At 39.3% G+C, this 20,865-nt stretch overlaps 1 protein-coding gene across 1 annotated transcript in view; it reads left to right on the top strand.

The window, feature by feature from the left end:
- Positions 1-20,865, top strand: part of zc2hc1a (zinc finger, C2HC-type containing 1A) — a 101,658-nt gene that overhangs the window by 11,893 nt on the left and 68,900 nt on the right. Inside the window, exons 4-5 of the mRNA XM_078540266.1 lie at positions 9,668-9,809; positions 17,554-17,696. Of these exons, the coding sequence (XP_078396392.1) occupies positions 9,668-9,809; positions 17,554-17,696 (285 nt within the window). The remainder of the gene's footprint in view (positions 1-9,667; positions 9,810-17,553; positions 17,697-20,865) is intronic.

Below are 20,865 nucleotides of genomic sequence, written 5' to 3'. Positions count from 1 at the left end.
ATCTAGCAGCTATGTCCTTTAGAACTCGGCCAACCCGATCAGTCGTGGTACTCCCGAGCCACTCTTGATGATGGACATTGAAGTCCCCCACCGTGTACGTGCTGTGCCTTTGCCACCCTTTGTGCTTCATCCAAGTGGTGTTCAGCACGAAGGAGTACTGATTCATCAGCTAATGTTGGAGGGGGGCAGTAGGTGGTAACCAGCCCATGTTTGACCTGATGCCATGAGACTTCATGGGGTCCAGAGTCAATTGAGGACTCCCAGGCAACTCCCTGACGACAGTGCTGCCACCTCAGATGGGTCTCTCCAGTTGGTGGGACAGAACATACCCAGGGATGGTGATGGTGTCTGGAACATTAAGGTATGATTCCCTGAAACTGACTGTGTTAGGCTATGCTTGACTAGTCTGTGGGACTGCTCTCCCAATTTTGGCACAAACCCCTGATGTTAGTGAGGAGGACTTTACATGGTCGACAGGACTGGGTGTGCTGTTGTCTTTGCCACTGCCTAGGTCAGTACCGGGCAGTCCGTCCATTTTCATTCCTTATTGTAAGCTTTGTAGCAGTCTGATACAACTGAGTGGCTTGCTGGGCCATTTCAGAGGGCTTACTAGCCCAGTGACATTTCCACTATGCCACCGCTTCTCTCCCCTGCCCCAACCTTGTAAAAATCAATGTGTGTGCTGATGAAAAGTTTTTTTTTTAAAGAGTAAATAGGGAGAAACTGGTTCCAGTGGCAGGAGGGTCTCCAACTAGAGGGCACAGATTTAAATTACAAAAGAATGAGAGGAGAGAAGAGGGAAAAAAATATTCCTGAGTGAGGTTTTATGATTTGGAATGCACTGTCTGGAAGGATGGTGGAAATAGATTCACTTATAATTTTCAATCATAAAAAGGTATTGGATAAGTTTGATGGGGGGATGGTTTGTATGGCCATGAGGAAAGAACAGGGCATTGGGGCTAATTGGATAGCTCACCAAGGAGCCAGAATAGACATGTTTGGCCAAAGAGTAACCACCTGTGTATAAGTTTTGATTGATGTTATGATTCTTGGTCTCAGGGAATCGAGGGTCCTGGGGAGCAGGCAGGAATGTGTATTTGAAGCCAAAGATCAACCAAGATCGTATTGCATGGCAGAGCAGGCTTGATGGGCTGTATGGTGTACTCCTCTATTTCTTATGTTCATATAATCTTGTAAGAACACGAATTAGGAGCAGAAGTAGACCATTTGGTTCCCTGAGCCTGCTTCACCATTTGATAAGATCATGGCTGTTCAGATTGTGGCCTCAACTTCACTTTCCTGTCTGTCTCTATAATCCTTGACTCCCTTGTTGATCAAAAACCTTAAATGAGAGCAAAACTGTAACACAGTACTCCAGATGCAGTCTCACCAAGGTGCTGTACAGATGTAGCAACACTTCCCTAATTTTATACTCAATTTCCCTTGCAATAAATGGCAACATTCCATTTGCCTTCCTAATCACTTGCTGTACTTGCATACTACCTTTTTGTGATTCATGTACCAGGCCACTCAGATCCCTCTGTACTGTAGAATTTTGCATTTAAACAACATAGAGCTTTTCTATTCTTCCTGCCAAGTGAGCAAGTTCATATTTTCCAACATTATACTGCATCTGCAAATTTTTTGCCCACTAACTTAATCTATCTATATCCCTTTGTAGAATATGTCCTCTTGGCAACTTATTTTTCTAACTCTGTGCCATCAGCAAACTTAGCGATCAAACATTTGATTCCTTTGTCTAAATCATTGATATAGGTTGTAAATAGTTGAGGCCCCACCACTGATCCCTGTGGCACTCCACTAGCTATAGCTTGCCAACCTGAAAATGACCCATTTATCCCTACTCTCTGCTTCCTGTTGGCTAACCAATCCTTTATTCATGTCAATATGTTACCCCGTATACCAGGAGCTCTTATTTGTGAAGTAACCCTTGTGCCACCTTATGGTTTATGCAAATTGCCTTTTGATAACTAGTTTTCAGTATTTGTTTATTGGGTTGCAATTCTGAGGTCAATTTAGGGACTGTCTTTAACATAGGGTAAAACAAAGGTGTCATGTGATCTGTTCTGCAGTCTGCCTGACAGCAAGCCTGGGTGGTTTGATTGTTAAAGATTAAAGGGGGCCCAGACAGTTGTCCTAGGAAAAAGGTTCAAGGTGTTTATGCTTAGCGCACAGGCTGCTACCATTGTCTCCAACAGTGGATCAACTGAGAGTCTCCAAAGACCCAGATAAGTATTGAGAGTGTTGGGTTGTAAACAGTTGTCCATTATTTCCAAGATAAAAGAGCGTTGGGGTTTCAAGGATAGCTAATCAGCATCTCTATCTGGATACAAGGCCCATATGATTCACATTGCCATGATGATGGGCTTTGAGATAAGAGGGTACAGAGGAAGGCATAATGATATCGGATTACTGGCTTTCCTAAAATATCACAGTATCACAGATGGGTTAGCGTGCTAGGGTCTAGAGAGTAGCTAGAGGCTGAAAGTCTCTGTGGTTCACCGCGCTATTATGTAGGTGGCAGCTTGCGCTCTGATTGAAAAGACCGAATTTGAGAGGAGTTGAAATGAAGCTGGAAGATCGCCTAGCTTGTACTAGAGGGAGGATCTCCAGTACTACTCTTTCCATGAAGGACAGTTCTGGGGATGGAAGTTACCAGGCTATAAGAGTAAAGTGAAGTAAACTCTCAGGAGCTAAGAATTATTTTGAGCTGATTCTGAGAGAATTGAAGGTCTACTCAATGGACTCCATAATGTATATGGTGAAGTGTTTTTTTTTGGTTGTGCTAAAATTAAAGGGGCGTATTCAGTTCTGTGATTTAAAGTATAAGTTGCCTAAAAGATAATGGGTACAATAGCGTAATGGTTATATTACTGAACTAGTAATTTAGAGTTGAAATCCCACCATGGCAGTTTGAGAATTTGAATTCAGTTTAGAAAGAAAAGCATGGAAGGTTAATTACAAAGCCCTCATGATTTATTGTCTTATTATTTTAGTGCTAACATTATCTGATAAATCTTGTGAAATTATGTTCACTTGGACTTCATTAAAACTCTTATGATGTTCACAACCTTTTGATGTGAGTCCTAAAGTATATTCTCTATTTGTTTTGAACTATTTTTGCTACGATTATAAATGCAGCAGAAATCTATTTTAAATTAATTTTGTATCTGGGCAAAAAGTAAGTTTGTAATGGCAATTCTAATATGATCCTCAGATAAATAAAAATGGTGGTTGTATTCTAATGAAGATCTTCGTTGTGCTATGAAATCTGGACGTAAGTCACATCTGTATCACTTGTATTTGCAAATAATATGAAAGAATTCCGAAAATATCTAATTAGGATATATGCTATTATAATAACTTGTCTCACAATGCTATTTAATTCTGTGTATCTTAAATGACAGTATTTACATTTTCCTACTGCAATTTCTGTGTTACCACTACAATGCCTCTTTTCAGCCAAAGTACTAGATTATTTCTTGAGTTTGAAGAATAAAGAAGGTTAGTAGATTTAAAAGTTCCAGATTTATACTTGTTCTGGAGTGTTGTATGTGCTTTTTCAACTCTAAAGAGGAAATCACAGCTTGGGTAAAGAGGAGATGTGATTGAAAGTAATCATGTGAAATCTTAACATTTTGTAGTTGACCATGAGAAGCAAAGATGCTTTGGTTTATTTAAAAGCACAGTCTTGGGTTTTATAATTGATATACAACCCTTGGCTCGGTTGACTCCAGGAACCAGCATCTACAAGTCGTAAAGTTGCCATTCCTTGCTGCAGTGGCTGGTAGCAAAATAGAGATAGCAGTACTGGATGTGCCACCTCTCTCTCTCTCCGCTTCACCCTGAGCAAGCCTGATCTCAGGGTGGAACCCAGCTTGATGGATCCTAACTCTTATTTGTTTGTTTAGAAACTTGAAGAGGGGCTACTGAACAGAGTCACCGAAGTCAGCTACTGAACTTTTAACAAAAGCATTAAACAACAAAAAATGAACTAGATTACAACACTCCTCCACCCACAACTTTACCTTCACAGATATATACAAATTTGTAAGGATAGCATAAGTTACAAAAACTACCTTATACTCTAATGTTCACAGTAAGTACACAGACCACCTGGAGTCAGGCACACCACACTCTGAAACCAAGTGACAGAAGCCACCTCAACCAGATGCTATGGATATGTCTTCAACTCCACCCCCACACCCCCCCCCCCCCACCTCACTTGTCACGTCGCGAGCCAATCAGTGTCACTGCACTCTGTCTTTCACACAAGGGTTTCCTATCTCCATTCTCCAAGAACTCGCTTTGGAATCTTCTCCCATACCGACGCTTTCTTTCAGACACCTTCCACAAAGGTTCACCTCCAGGGTTTGGAACACTTCTTCCAATGTTCCTCTCCCCTGGGTCACCACGTGCATTCAAGCTTTCTCCCACACGCTCTCTCTCACTGACTCTGCCTTCAAAAGTACCCCATTGCTTCACAGGCCCAAAGCAAATGTTACAGCCCTTCAGTTGTTTCTTTGGACCTTCTGTCCCCATTGTTTAATGACCAAGCGTATCTTAGGCCTGTAATCTCTCTCTTCCCTATGTTTGTGCTGCCTGCTTGTTTTTGTCTTCAACTCCTCCTCTTCTATCATCTGATCCCCATTACCTTCTGTTGTGGTTGCATACATTGGTCTTGTGACCTTCAGCTTATGGCTCACATTTCGTGTCCCCCATTCCCTGTCTCTCAAGCCTTATTGCATCACAGGCCAAAGAAAAATTAACAAATACTGGAGGCAGAGCAGTGGTTTGGTGAGTGAAGGAGTCCGCAGAAGACCAATTGAATCAATCCTGGGAATACTTAAGATCATACAACATGTATGGATGGTGCGAAGTTGCAGAAAAACTTTTTACTAGGAATCTGCTGCACAGGGAGACAGAAGGAACTACAGGCTATGTGAACAATGGGCATTTTCATAAGTAAAGCTAAAAGTCAAGAGCAGGAAAGATTGACCATGCAGAGCATGTAACAGGTAAGCTGCAACGAGAAGCAGCACTGGATACATTTGATATTTAGAAGACAGAGAAAAGTAATTAAATTGTGTAGTTTGAAATGTAAAACTCCAAAATGTGAAGCTTAAAATATGAGAATAAAAATTTAGTTGGGGGAACATATTGAGCGGTGAAAAAAAAAATGGCTGGCGAGCCTTGCCAATGCCTATAATTACACCATGAGATCAGATGGTGGTTAAATTTGGCCTATTATCTCGCAGTACAACAAATGATCCTATGTAACCCTTTACTTGTGATACCTGTAGGTAACACTGGTTTAAAAAGGCTTTCGACTGTGACAGTAATTGACCTCTGCAGTTGCACTGTCTGTTGAGTGTTCTTTGGTGCTATATCTTCGTTTTTCAAACTTTCTTTTGTCATATTTTGATTAGTGACCAAATAAGTGTTGAGTTAATTTTTATTTATTTTTTTACTATATACTTTTTTCTACCCTATGTTCATATTGCACCCACCTACTGGAACTAGCACTGCTCCTGCTGCTGAGCACAGCTGGCATCTTCCCCTGCCCCTTAAAGCTTGCAGGTTCCCAATTGCTGTTATCCGTTTTCAAATGGCATTGGTATCCATCCACCTCCATCTGGTTGTTATCTACTGCTGTCCCCACTGGCTTGCTGCTTAGTTCTCTGCAAACTTACTTATCCCTTTATCCTGCTGCCAGTGCCTATTCTTTGGCATGACTCCACCTTTAGCTAGTTACCAGTTGTGTGGGATGGAAGATTGAAGAGAAACTCCAAACAACAAGTGGGAGGTGAGGAAAATGAGTTGTGAGCTGCAACTACATTGGCTATTTGAAATTTAATGGAAGGCAAGAAAGAGGCCCATTGAATGACTGGCAGGAGGAGAGGAAAGGGAGATCCAGACACGATGGGCCCAATGACTACCTCCTGTGCCGTTAAAATTCTGTGTTTCTGAGTTGTAATTGCCAGGACACTCTAATTAATGTTTTAATCCTTTAATTTCACCTCTCCCTCCCTTTCCTTCAAATAGTTATATAATGAGGACGTGTTAACTGGCTTTTTATCATAAATATTTAGGTAGGGCTCTTCCATTAAAAGATTGATTTTTTAAAAAGTCTTCGCTCATAGATCATGCTAACCAGAAGTAAGGGTCGTAGGCAAGAAGTATATGCAATTGATAATTTGACCTTTATTATTACTCTCAGTAAGTCAGAAAATAAACTGTTTTATAATAATTGAGCTGTTTCTGTTGTAAGAACACTGGATTTGGTCTCCTAACCCAAAAAAAGACACATCCTTAACCATTTATCTGCTTAATAAGGAACTGTGTGGGGTTTACAGGTCAGCTTAGATCTAGGAGTGAATGATGCCAATCTCTCTTGCTGTTCAGATTGAATATGAATTTATGTTGGCAACCGTCAATTTAGACACCTACAAGCTATTGAGTGAACCTCCCTTTTCTTGCTGAATCATCAAAGAAAATCATGCAATATTTATGAATATCTTGAAGGAAAATAGTTGAAGTGCTGTGAGAAAGGACAGGGAAACTCTTTCGAGTTATCAACAGTCACAGATTGCAACTCTTTCGAGTACAATCACAGTTCTTGGTTTCCGGGAGTGGGACATGAACCCACAACCCTCTGATTCAAAGGCGAGGGTGCTATGAACTGAGCCACAGCTGACACCTCCAACAGGACAGGGAAACTCTTTCGAGTTATCAACAGTCACAGATTGCAACCCTTTCGAGTACAATCTCAGTTCTTGGTTTCCGGGAGTGGGACATGAACCCACAACCCTCTGATTCAAAGGCGAGGGTGCTATGAACTGAGCCACAGCTGACACCTCGAAAGGACAGGGAAACTCTTTTGAGTTATCAATAGTCACAGATTGCAACTCTTTCGAGTACAATCACAGTTCTTGGTTTCCGGGAGTGGGACATGAACCCACAACCCTCTGATTCAAAGGCAAGGGTGCTATGAACTGAGCCACAGCTGACACCCCAAACAGGACAGGGAAACTCTTTCGAGTTATCAACAGTCACAGATTGCAACTCTTTTTGAGTACAATCACAGTTCTTGGTTTTCCGGGAGTGGGACATGAACCCACAACCCTCTGATTCAAAGGCGAGGGTGCTATGAACTAAGCCACAGCTGACACCTCTAAATCAGAAAGTTCTGTCTAAGTCCTCAAGTAACTCTTTCGAGTTATCAACAGTCACAGATTGTAACTCTTTTGAGTACATTCACAGTTCTTGGTTTCCGGGAGTGGGACATGAACCCACAACCCTCTGATTCAAAGGCAAGGGTGCTATGAACTGAGCCACAGCTGGACAGGGAAACTCTTTCGAGTTATCAACAGTCACAGATTGCAACTCTTTCGAGTACAATCACAGTACTTGGTTTTCCGGGAGTGGGACATGAACCCACAACCCTCTGATTCAAAGGCGAGGGTGCTATGAACTGAGCCACAGCTGAAGTTGGATTAATTTGGTTGCACTACCAAAGAGCTGGTTCAGGCACAATTGGCCAAGTAGCCTCCTTTGGTGCTACATCATTCTCTGATCCTACAAAGAATCATACAATAAGCTATTTATCGACTACAAATATCACAAAATTGAACATTGTTTATATCAATAATTGTTTGCATAATCAGAGTTACCAAGCAATTTGAAGAACATAATTAATACTTCATGGTAACAGATTGTAAAGGCAATTTAGTGTATCATTGATTCTGCATTAACTGCGTTGCTGATTATCAAATCGTAGAATCCATGACTAGTATAAACTGGTGAACTTAATGGAAGAGTAAACTCCTGGATAACTGACAAATTAACTGGCATTAGATAGCCAATCTAATGAATAGATGAGAGCTTGTGTGCTGGTGGTTAGAAATCTTTCCAGAGCTATGTCTTGGAATCATGATATTCGCTTCTAAAATGTTGACTTGATAAGCAGCTTTGATGGTTGGGTTGTCTGTTCCACTCCAATTTTCTATTTTGTCTACATCCACCTTACACACAAGTAACAGTATCTGCTCTGGCTAGCTTAATTCTTGTTTTCCTTGTTCTCAGGTAATGTGTACAGATATGTGATACATTTACCTCTGCATATAATTGGCTGGTGAAGCTGTACAATTTGATTTGCATAACTGCTTCCTCTCTGCCCTGAATATACTTTGTACTTGTAAAAGTACCTACTAGTTGTGGGTTACTACAGAAGATGGCCAGAGGAGAAAAGAATTTCCACTAACAGAATTATCAAACACAATGGGAAGACTTTGTTGAGAAGTGATAAAAAAAAACCATGTTTTATATTTCTAAAATTCAAACAGGAACCCTATTCCATTCAGTTGACCATTTTGGGTAACGTGCCCAAAGCAGTTCTGGAAGATGTCAAAGTTAATGAAGCACATAACTACTGTATTCCCTAACATTTCAATCTTTGGCTAAAATCCAGAGAAGATATGGCATGTTTGTGTCCTGCTAATGAGCTATTACTTTGCTCTGTCCTCAGTGTTAGCTGCCTTGTCACGAGTAAGGAACATTTTTTTCCATGGACATCTACTTGGTTTTGATTAGTTTAGAATTCCCAGCCATTGCCCAACATTAAGTTTAACTACTGATTCAATATTATGTGGCCACTTTGTTGAACTTTAGTTTTGAGAGCACAATTTACAGGACATTTGTTTAAAAAAATGTCATGTAGAGGGTATCATCAAAGCCATTGATTCTAAATCAAATTTCATTTTTATTAACTGGTATTCTGAGAGTTTTCCTATTAATTTGGGGTAAAATTCTTTCCATTTTGTGAAAACTGTAAATGGATATCTGTCAATATTATCTTGTATCTGTATGTACTTGTCTGCAGTAATTGGCTTCCTGTTGTCGTGTTTATGCCATTCTTTATGTATCAACTTTTCCCTGCTATAATATCTTGTACAAAATTTAATATGAGATTCTTCAGTATAAATTTTTCACACTGTACAACTGAGACTGTTTGTGATGCCTGTGTCAGCTTCGCTTTATTTTTTTTCTTCCTGAGCCATTTTCCCTGAATTTGAATGCTGAACTTGATTTTAAGAAGTAACACGTTTTAAACTTGTATAGGAGTTAAATTATGATCATCTATTTCCATTTTTTTAAATGTACGATTTTTCTCTTGAGCATTGAAATGCCCCTGTCTGCCGTGGGCCTGCTGTTGCCCACTTATTTCATCTCCCTTCCTGGTCTACTGCTCACCAGACCATTCCTGTCATTCTCTTCCAACAACACCTTTAAGTAAAACTTTAATGAAGGTATTAAAATACACAGAAGAAATTGGAGATAGGTTTAATTGTGATTGTGGGATTAGAATTGTGGCTCTTTTTATTTTCTTTAAAACTTCGAGGACATTAGAAAGGTCAGTTACTGAGGAGAAAATGGCAGAAAAGTGTTGACCTTTTCCAAATTGACTCATCAACAATCCATGACAGTTGAAATGGTTTCCCATTATGAAATATTGATACTTCCATTGATACATTTATACAGATTTCTATTATAAAGCATGACACAGGAAATAAGCATGATGTATGTATTGTGTGTGTATATATGTCATATCTAATAAATTAATTTCCAAATGATTTCATTTTTTTAGCCTGAGCCTCCCAAAAAACCCTCAAACTGGAGAATAAAACATGAAAATTTTATTGCTACCATCAGAGCAGCCAAAAAGATTAGTCAAACAGTGAAGGAAGGGGGTGCCCTTCCACCACCACCTCCACCTTTATATGATCCAGGTATGGCATGCATAAGTAGAATTATCACTTTAGTTTGAAGAATGCTTGATAAGTTGTATTTTAAAAACCAAAATCTATGATCTTTAATTATTTGGTCTGCAATGATAACACTGTTGCCTGTTTTAATATGAACAAGTTGATGAATCCAAATGGTGGAATGTTGGTGCTACTTAAAAAAATGTTTTTCTCTCCATAGATGCTGCCTGTGCTGCTGAGTGTTTCCAACATTTTCTATTTTCATTTCATATTTCCAACATGTGCAATATTTTGCTTCTGTTGCATTATTTAAATGACTGCAGTAGTGTTTAATACCTGTAGAATATTTCAGGTGCTAAAATTCCACTGTTTCGATTTACCCACAGATTAAACGCATACTACTTTTCTTGCGCTGATTTCACGGCACAGAAATAGCCTATTCTTTGCCTAGAGAGTGGTGAGAATGTGGAACTTTCTACTACAGGGAGTGGTAGAGGTGAATAATAGATGCAGTATAGGGGAGGCTAGAACGGTATTTGAGAGAGAAGGGAATAGAGGGTTATATGGATGATTAAATGAGGATGGACAGCAGAAAACTGAGCATAAACACCGCCATGGACTATTCCTGTTCTGCAGAGAAAGCAGGTGCTTTAAACATCACAAAGGGTTCTCAGTTTTCCGAATCAGGTCATGGCTAATGTATTCCAACTGTAGCCTAATTAGATCATGGCTAGCAATTCCTCTCTCAGTCAGGGTCCCATTGTGAAAGTGATCATGTCTAATGGTTTGTCTCCACCCAGTTGAGTACCCAGGTGATTGTCTGGTCTCTTTGTTAATAGGATAGGGGAGGACCACCATTCATCCTCTTTTCGATGCCATTGCTCCTGATGTGGCTTTTCAGACAGATTGTCTCAATTTCAATGGTTTTTGGAATGTAGAAGATAGTGATGCAAATGTGCAGCAACCTTTGACTCCAATCCCAGTTCACTGGAATATGGCTTTAGTCCTTATTTAAAAAATCAATTAGGTGTTTCCAGCGGTAAATTCAAAAATCGTTTTTAATATAAATATCTCAACAATCTACAACCAAAATTCAAAATAAATTAGAGTCCTTCATATTCTCTACAAAGCATTGCTTTGCAAGATGCCTCTCTAAAACAACTAATAATTTATTGGATAAAAGCAAAATACTGCGGATGCTGGAATCTGAAACAAAAACAAAAATAGCTGGAGAAACTCAGCAGCTCTGACAACATCTGTGGAGAGGAAGACGGAGTTAACATTTTGAGTCCGTATGACTCTTCATCAGAACTGATAATTTAACAATTATCTCAATCTGATCAGTTCTAATGAGTCATATGGACTTGAAACGTTAACTCCGTCTTCCTCTCCATAGATGCTGTCAGACCTGCTGAGTTTTTCCAGCTATTTTTGTTTTTGTTTGTAACAATTTATTGGTACATGCATATACTTTTGTCAAACAGGCAGTTGATGACTTGCATCCATCCATTTAATTTTAAAGATTTTCTTTCTCCAGCATTCATTTCAAGCCAGCAAGATCAGTCTAACCTTTTCTCATACTCACTTTTGTAGAGTGTACATTACCCCACAAAGAATGATTACCTACACAATATTTATTGGATATACTATCTTCAGTACACACAGAATCTCACTTAAAATATTTGACAAAAATAATCCCATATCCACTGACTCTACAACAGCCTGTGTTTCAGCAGCCAGAGTACTTTTTTGGAACTCCTTTCACTTTGCTTTCCAAACTAAAGCTTATGAAGCCCAATTTAATAATAACTGTAACATTGTTCCCCTGTGCCTTGTTACAAAGACCAATTTAACAATTAACTGTAATGTTGTTTCCCGTGTATTAGTTATTAACGTTGTTCACCTGTAAATCGGCTTCCAAGGCCAATTTAATAATTAAATATAACTTTGCCCCCCTGGTGTACTGTTTAATAAACCCAATTTAACAACTGACTAAACTTTGTACCTGAGTATTCATTACTAACCACACATTAACTGTATTTCTCTGTGTATTGGTTTCAAGCCTGATTTAATGATTAACTGTAACCTTGCCTTTCTGTGCATTGGTTATCAAGCCTAATTTAACAATTAGCTCTGAAGAAAAGTCATACGGATGTGAAACGTTAACACTCTTTCTCTCTTCACAGATGGTGCCAGACCTACTGAGTTTTTCCAGCGTTTTCTGTTTTTTTTTCAGATTTCCAGCATCAGTATTTTGCTTTGATTTAACAATTATCTCAATTAACCAGCATATTCGTTGAATAATCAGGCCCAAATTAACAGTTAACTAACATTATTCTCCTGTGTATTATCAAGCCCATTTTTAAAAAATTGTAATGTTCTTGTGTATTGGTCATCAAGCCCAATTTAACAATTAAGTAAGTATAACCTTATTCCCCTGTGAATTGCTTAAATCCAGTTTAGCAAGTAAATTTAACATAGTTACTTTGTGTATTGTTTACCAAATCCAATTTAACAATGAACTTTAAATTTATACACTTTGTATTAATTTCCATCCCAATTTAACAATTTGATGTAACTTTGTTTCTATTTGTAGCTAGAATGCCAAGAATTGTCCCTGTGCGAATTGGTTGAACACGTGGGTTTATTCTGCTATGCATTGGTCACCAAGCACAATTTAACTATTAACTATAACCTTGTTCCTTTGTGTTGGTGACCAAGTCCAATGCCACATGAAACTGTGACTTTATTCCCCTGAGCATTGGTTAAAACGTCCAATTTAACAATTAGCTCAATTTAATAATTAACTGCAAACTTATTGCCAAGTGTTCTGGTTAACATGCCCAATTTAACAATTAACTAAAATTATTCCAGTGTATGGTTATGAAGCACAATTTAATGGTTTGCTGTAACGTTGTCTATCTGTGCTTTGTTTATTCATCAATTTAACAGTTAATTATCACTTTATTCCTCTGAGTACCAATGATACTTCAAATCACACCTGAAACACCTAATAACTGTTCCTCACACATTCCTGGGATTTATTTGGCTGGATATTTGTTCCAATTTTGTCTTCTGCTGTAATAACCACTTCTGCTAAAAGGTGCTTTCATCCTCATTCTGCCTGCTTCTTAATCCTTTTGTTGTATTTCTGTTTGTGTCACTATGGAATATTTTATTAGCTCCATAAAGGCTGAAGAAAATGACTGTTTCCCCAGGATTCTTTTTTTCAGGCAGTAGAGACCTGATCCAACAGGGTGGTCTTCTCCAAGAACTGAATATTAGTTAGAACCAGTTGCCTGTTCATATAAGACACCTTAGTAATTTAGATGCTAATGCTGAACTAGGGATCCCCAAATTGAATTTTTGTCAGTTGTTTATACAATCTGTTCAAGTTGATGATATCTTCAGTGGAATTTCTGAAATCTGTTAAATTCTGACCATGCCTCATAGACTTAACAGATCATCTTTCTTGTCGATTTCATCCAAGAACTCTAGTAGAAGGTACAAGCCTCCTTCACTATCCAACTGATAGGCATCCTTCTCGCAAAACACTTTGTTTCTGATTTTATTTCTTGTAAGGAGCAATAGTGCCAAAGCCATACCTTGTTTTCTCTTTTATGGACGTAACTCGTGTCCACAGATCTACTTCATTCCTCAACTGGTTATATGGTTCAGACTCCTAGGATCATTGGAGGGTAATCATATCCTGACAATTTATACTTGCTTTTTTATTTTTTTTACATGACAAGGAGGCCATTCAGCCCATCATGCCTGTGCCAGAGCTCTGTAGGAGCATTTTACCTAGTGCCACTTACTTGCCTTCTCCTGCACATTTTTCCTTTTCAGATAACAATACAATTCCTCCTTAAATGCTTCAATTGAAACTGCCTCCACTACACACTCAGGCACTGCATTTCTGTCTTAATCACTTGCTGCATGAAAAAGTTTTTCCTCATGTCACCATTGGCTTCTTTAGCCAATTACCTTTTCTCTTGTTACGACCAGGTTAACAAGGATGAACTGACTCCTCTCTTTGTCCTATTCCTGAGTTGGTTATAACAGAGTTTGAACTTAGAAGGGAGGTGATATAGCCAATTTAATATATATATTTAACTGTGTACAGCTCAGTGCAAGAAATAAGCCAGCCAGGTTCCTTGAGTTAACAAGTGAAGAGTTAGTTTTATTGCTAAAACTCACTTGGGTAACGATGCAGAAATTGTTAACAAAAGGTTTAAAATATGAGATATGTTCAACTACCCATTAATGAAACACAAACAAACACACACACACACAAATTCTTCCTCCCCAAACATGCGAAAAAGAAAAACTGCAGAGTACCAGATATTAAAAACAAGGTCAGAAAAAAATTATCCATGATGCTTGTCACAGCTGAAGGGTCCCAGTCCACAGGAGCTGTTGGTTCTTAGGGTTTCTCACTGGAAACAGTGGTGTTGATTCAGAATTCTCCTTTAGGAACTCTCAGTTTGCAGCAATGAGGTCTTCTGGTGGCTTTTTCAAATCATAGATAGCACAGCTTTGATGAGAGAGGATTCAGAAGAGGGATTGTCCCCGTGCCAGTCTCTCTGACTATTGAAAAATCCAGCATCTTTGTTACATCTAAGATCACATGATCTCTCTCAGAGCCCCATAGACTGTGTCCTTCACAAATGCAACATAATAGCTGCTGTAAGTCAGTGTCCTTTGCTAAGGTAAAGTGTTCTTTTCAAAAAAAGTTCAATACATATGTATGTCCAGCTGATGACATTATAAATTAATAATTGATATAACACATCTTCATAATACTGTGCCCTCTTGTTCTCTATTATTTCACCAATGGGAACAATTTTTCCCTATCTACCCTGTCCAGACCCCTCATGATTTTGAATACCTCTATCAAATTTCCTCTCTCTTGTCCAAGGGAAAACAGTTCCAACTTCTCCAAGCTACCTATGTAACCCTTGGGCCATTCTCATGAATCTTTTCTGCACATACGCTCTGCCATTTTCTACAAGGCCACTAAGATTTTAGTTTTCTGCATGAAAGATTTTCTTGATTGCCTATGAAGCGTTCTCTGCTACCATATTTTACTCCAGAAAGCCAGATGGTGAAAAATAGGACTGGAGTCATCTTTCCACACTTTTATAAGTGTTTATTTACAGAGATGCACATTATAAACATTCACCACCTAACTCAACAGCCACATTTTCAGCCGTCTTATTTATATCATTACAATTGATCTCCAGCACTTTTCTTTTTAGTCCAACATTACAATTGGCCTCCAGCATTTTCCTTTTTATTTTAACATTACAATTGATCTCCATTTTTCTTTATAACTCTTTCGAGTACATTCACAGTTCTTGGTTTTTCCGGGAGTGGGACATGAACCCACAACCTTCTGATTCAAAGGCGAGGGTGCTATGAACTGAGCCACAGCTGACACCTCAAACTTTTTACACCGCCCAGCTGGGGGCTCGAACTCACGAACCTGATATTAAGAACCACAAGCTCTACCGACTGAGCTAGCAAGGCATGCCATTTTTCTTTATAGAAGCACATGTGAATCTCCAGTTAATGCCCACCACCTGCACACAAATAATATACAATTAACATCTTTGCCTACTCTAGCAAAACCCTTCATAATTTTAAGGACTTCTTTGTCATTCATCAGCCTTCTCTTTCAAGAGAAAAGGGATCTAACCTGTTCATCTTTTCCTGATAGGTATAACCTTGCATTTCTGGGATCGTCCTTATAAATCTTTTTACAGTGCCGCTCTACCCTTGTAATATGGTGACCAGAGCTGTATGCAGTACTCCTAGGGGAGCCTAACCAAGTTTTGATAAAGGTTTAACATAACTTTCCTACTTTTCAATTCCATCCCTCTAAAAATAAACACTAGTCTTTGCTTTGCTCTTTTTAATGACCTTATTAACCAGCATTGCAACTTTGTGACTTGTATATTTACACTCTCAGATCCCATTGCTCTTTTACCTATTTAGATACTTACTTAGCAAGTAATGTGGGATCTCATTTTGTTTACCAAAATGTAATATATCACAATTATCTATGTTGAAATTCATTTGTTAAAATCTATTTTTTAACCAAAAGAAGCAAACTTCAAGCTGGAGAAACCAAATCCTAAATTTTGCAATGTGATGTTATATTGTCTTCTGAAATTCTCTTTCATTCAGCATTTCCTTATTACTGAAACCATTTTGTAAAGTATGATTTTTCTTCCAAATATATTAATGTTCTAACACTAACAGTTCTGGCAAAGGGGCATGGACCTGAAGCCTTAACTCTTTCTCTCAAAACAAATGCCCCCAGACCTGCCTGAGTACTTCCAACATTTTCTGTTTTTATCATACTAATATATTTTAACTTAACTTGTGTTTCTACACTACTCTGCAAAGATGTCAGCATTTTTCAGAGCATTGGGTAATGAGTGGATGTTGGGGTTGAAAGGGTAGGGTCAGGAGCATGCAAAAGTATGTTTAATGCAAAGGATATTGGAGGCTTTTGAAAGCAGGAAGAGAGCTAATAAAGCTGAGATATTGAGGGATGGAGTTCCAGATGGTAGGGAATGTGTGGTTGAAGGAACGTCACTAGTGGTGGAGCAGGAGAAGGAAGTAAGAAATAGGTCACTCTTGGAGAAGTGAGTTTCTGCAGCTATTTGTGAAAAAGAACCTTGATCAATTCACTAGGACACAGGAAACCAGTAGTGCTTGGTCAAGTTGGGGTGAGGAGCTTGTCTGTGAGGGCATTGGATTCTTCTGTGGTTTTCTAGATGACCTGTAACTTATAGGCGTTAGAGCAGGGAAAATTGGAAGAAGGCTGGCTATGTTTCAGAAGTGAAAATAAATGGCATTTGGTGATGTATTAGATATGGGGAAGGAAACTGAACTGAACTTGTGGGTTGAGCAATATACTCCATTTTAGCCTAGTGATATTGAATCTGAATTGGAAGTTGGGAAAGAGGAGTAAGTTGAGACTAGAGGCTCAGAAGTTTTTGCAAGAACCAAAAAAGATGGCTTCCATTTTATTGACATTAAACTTGTGAAATTTTGGCTTATCCAAATTTAATGTCAAATTGATGGTTGGAATGCTGATTATTGAATTAGATGGTGAGGTAAATTTGGGTGTCATGAGTAGAAGCGTGAAAGCTCTCAATTTTCCTGGTTAACATTGGTAAAGCTTGTTATGTAGTCCATTCTTTTCATTTAATCCACACTTGTACTGTTTCTGCACTGTACCTTACCTTGGATACTTTTAGAAATGCTTCTTTATGGCCATCCAATGATTTGCTAGATGTACTGCAGCTATATCCTCTTGCATTGTTCTTCCACGGTTTAGAGATAAGTAAACACTTTTCAGAGCACTTCACTGTTATATTTGCTGTCATTCAGATTGTTCTGATCTAATATTTTGACAAGATTCCATTGTTAATTATGTTTCAACCTTGTAATTATTCTTGGTTCACCATGTAAGTGCAGTATCAACTACTGAAAGTTGATACATCTTTACAAGCAATTTGCTATATGTTGTCAAATTCATTCATTTTTATCCAGGGAGAAACAATATATGTAAGCAATATGTTATTTTAGTTAGCTGAGCATATCAATCTTTTAACATAATTACAAACGTTTAATGCAGAACATCATTTAGCTTTGATTTCATACCCGAAAAGTTTATAGGAATATAATTCCTGCATTGACAAATAAGAATCTCAGTTCTCTTAATGCATTTATCAAATTTCATTTTTTTAAGATTATGTCCAGTGCCCATATTGCCAGAGAAGATTTAATGAGAATGCTGCAGACAGACACATTTCTTTCTGCAAAGAGCAGGCTGCTCGTATTGCCAAATCTAAACCTGCTGGTATCAAAGGGAAACAAAGCACCACAACACAGGTAAAACACACCAATGATGTCTTGTTTACTGGTGGTGCGATTTCTTGTGGTAGATTTTAAAAATATGGAAAATGTTTATTGAGATAGTGCATACACAGTTGCCAATGGTTTTCATTTTGCAGTCACTGCTCACTGTTCATTTCACTTATACTTGTCCACAATTGCAGTGGGCTTCTACACTGCAATTTGCTGTTATCAGATAGTTAAAGCAGTATGACGTTGTCTACAGGATATCTCGGACTTGTGTGAACAAAGCGAGAAACATGTCTCTCCCACCAACCAGATTGCAAAATCCTTATTGAGACATGGAGTCTAAACCAGAAATATAAGTTAGAATATTTAACTCAATGTTAAGATCATGTGTTAAAAGCAAAATAGGGGGAAAGAAAGATGGGATTAAGAGGGGTAAGAGAGGAAGCAATCTCCAACAATCATCAGTGTCTGTGGGAAACTGTTGTGGTTCACAGAAAAGTGCAGGAGAGCATGCCAGGAGGAGCACCAGGTATATCTAAAAATGGGGTGTCAGCCTGGTGAAGTTAGAATTCAGGACTATTTACATGCCAAATTGCAGAAGCAACATGTGATAGAGCTAAGCGGATCAAAGCTCTGCATTCCTGCCACATCCAGTCATGAATGGCCTTGGACAATTAAACAACTATCTGGAGGAGGAGGTGCCACAAATACCTCCAACCTCAATGATGGCAGAACCCAGCACATTCGTGCAAAAGGTAAGACTCAAACATTTGCAAGCGTCTTCAGCCAGAAGTGCCAAGTGGATGATCCATCTCTGCCTGCTTCTGGAGGTCCCCAGCATCACAGACGCCGGTCTTCAGCTGATTCTTTACATCATGTGGAGTGAATCGAAGTGGCTGAAGGCATTGGATTCTGCAAAGGCTATGGGTCCTGACAATATTCCAGCAATAGTACTGAAGATATTTGTTACAGAACTTGCTGCGCCCCTAGCCAAGCTGTTCTAGTACAGCTACGACACTGGCATGGCCTTCCGTCCGAGCTGACTCCTGTTCAGACAGAATTTCACATTGGCCCCCAGCATCACAGATGCCAGTCTTCAGTCAATTTGAAATGGCTGAAGGCATTGGATACAATGGACACTGACAACATCCCAGCAGTAGCACTGAAGACTTGTGCTCCAGAACTAGCTGCGCCCCTAGCAAAGCTGTTCAAGTAATGGCATCTACCCAACATTTGTGGAGAATTGCTCAGGTACATCCTGTCCACAAAAAGCCAGTCAAACTCAACCCAGCCAGTTACTACCCCATCAATCTACTCGGTCATCAACGAAGTGATGGAAAGAGTCAGCGCTACTTCTATGAAGCGGCACTTACACAGCAATAACCTGCTCACTGACGCTCAGGTTGCATTGCGCCAGAGCCACTCAGCTCCTGACCTCACTACAGACTTTGTCCAAACATGGGCAAAAGAGCTGAACTCAAGATGAGGTGAGAGTGGCTGCCTTTGACATCAAGGTAGCATTTGACGAAGTGTGACATCAACTCTGTACTCACTCCTAACTCCCCGAGGCCTGTTCACCATCTACAAGGCACAAATCAGGAGTGTGATGGAATACTCTCCAGTAGCATGGGTGAGTGCAGCTCCAACAACATATGAAGCTTAACACCATCCAAGACGAAGCAGCCTGCTTGATTGGCACCCCCTCTACCAACTTTTAAATATTCACTCCCTCCACCAGAGATGCACAGTGACAGCTGTGTGTGCCATCCACAAGATGCATTGCGGCAACATGTCAAGCCTCCTTTGACAGCACCTTCCAAACCCATGACCTTAACCACCTATCAGGATAAAGGCAGCAGATGCATGGGAACACCACCACCAAGTTCTCCTCCAAGTCACTCACCATCCTGACTTGGAACTATATTGCTGTTCCACCACTGTTGCTTAGTCAAAATCCCTAACAGCACTGTGGGTGTACCTACATCATATGGACTGCAGGGGTTCATGAAGGCGACTCACCACAGCCTTCTGAAGGGAAATTGGGGTTGAGCAGCAAATGCAGGCCTAGCCTGCATTCCATGAAAGAATAAATAAAAATTGGACTATCTGGACAGCTGTTCTATGTTGGAGAAGTGATTCTTAGATTTCCTGTAGCAAGCCATCACAAGTGTCCCTTGCAATCAGCAATAGGTTATACTTATACTTATAGGAGGACTCCTATTACTATTTGAAGCTTTTTTCCTCTATGGCCTCCATGAAGATATTTCTTTGTAAGACAGATGCTTTGTACAACAGACATCTTCTCACCTCTAACCTTGAAACCCTAGCCAGACTGTATTTTGATTCAGACATCTGGCGCTTTCCAGGAATGATCTTTTCAATTACTACAGCAGCAGAATGGAACTTGTTATTGTGGTGCAAGGTGGTGGTCTCCAGACAGCGGTCATATGTAATTTATTCTAGTGTGTAGCCTTGATATACCAGGAGATAGTAAGATGCTTGCCTTTTTGGGACAAATCATTTAGAACACTCAACTGCCTTAAAATTTAGCAATAATCAGTAAAGCAAACATTTATTTGTGTGATGCTGGTCATGAAGTATTGCAGGATAAGACGTAACTCATTGATAACTCATCTTGTAAAGAACAACCTCCACAAGCTTTGTTTCAGCTGAAGGTGGAAACTTTTTGGTCTATATATTCCAGTGATTGCCACATGTCTTTTATGGTGCCTAACTATCCTGACCTCTTGTGTGTTTCCTTCTCATGCTTTATAAAAATATAAATCCACTTTGGCCTCTTCAGAAAGGTGAACACAAAACTGAAAGCATTGCATCAGAAAGCACAGAATTGGATGTTGAAGCAGTTATCAGCAATGAAAACAAAAAGGAACAATGAAAAAAAGGAAGATAGATCATGTACAAACATTTTAGACGATTTCTAAGTGCATATAGTTAGTAGCCGTTTAAATTTACTTATTTTTAACTTCGTTACTTCTGCAGGTGTGATTTGTGTCTAGCACTGTACCTTTAACTTACCAGCAGTGTTCTTCAGTTTTGGTCACTGAGGCATAAAGGAAATAGTCAAGTTGTACAGGTGGTGCAGCAAAGTGCTTTGACTGACCCCTTGTGTCAAGACATCAAGTATATAGGGAAAGTGGGAATAAGCAAAGCCTCTTTAGCTGTGAGAAGAGTTGAT

This window comes from Cetorhinus maximus, chromosome 4 (assembly GCF_964194155.1).
Source record: "Cetorhinus maximus chromosome 4, sCetMax3.hap1.1, whole genome shotgun sequence".
Classification (NCBI taxonomy): domain Eukaryota; kingdom Metazoa; phylum Chordata; class Chondrichthyes; order Lamniformes; family Cetorhinidae; genus Cetorhinus; species Cetorhinus maximus.
The sequence above is the reverse complement of the archived record's forward strand: the minus strand, read 5'-3'. Positions and strand labels throughout refer to the sequence as shown.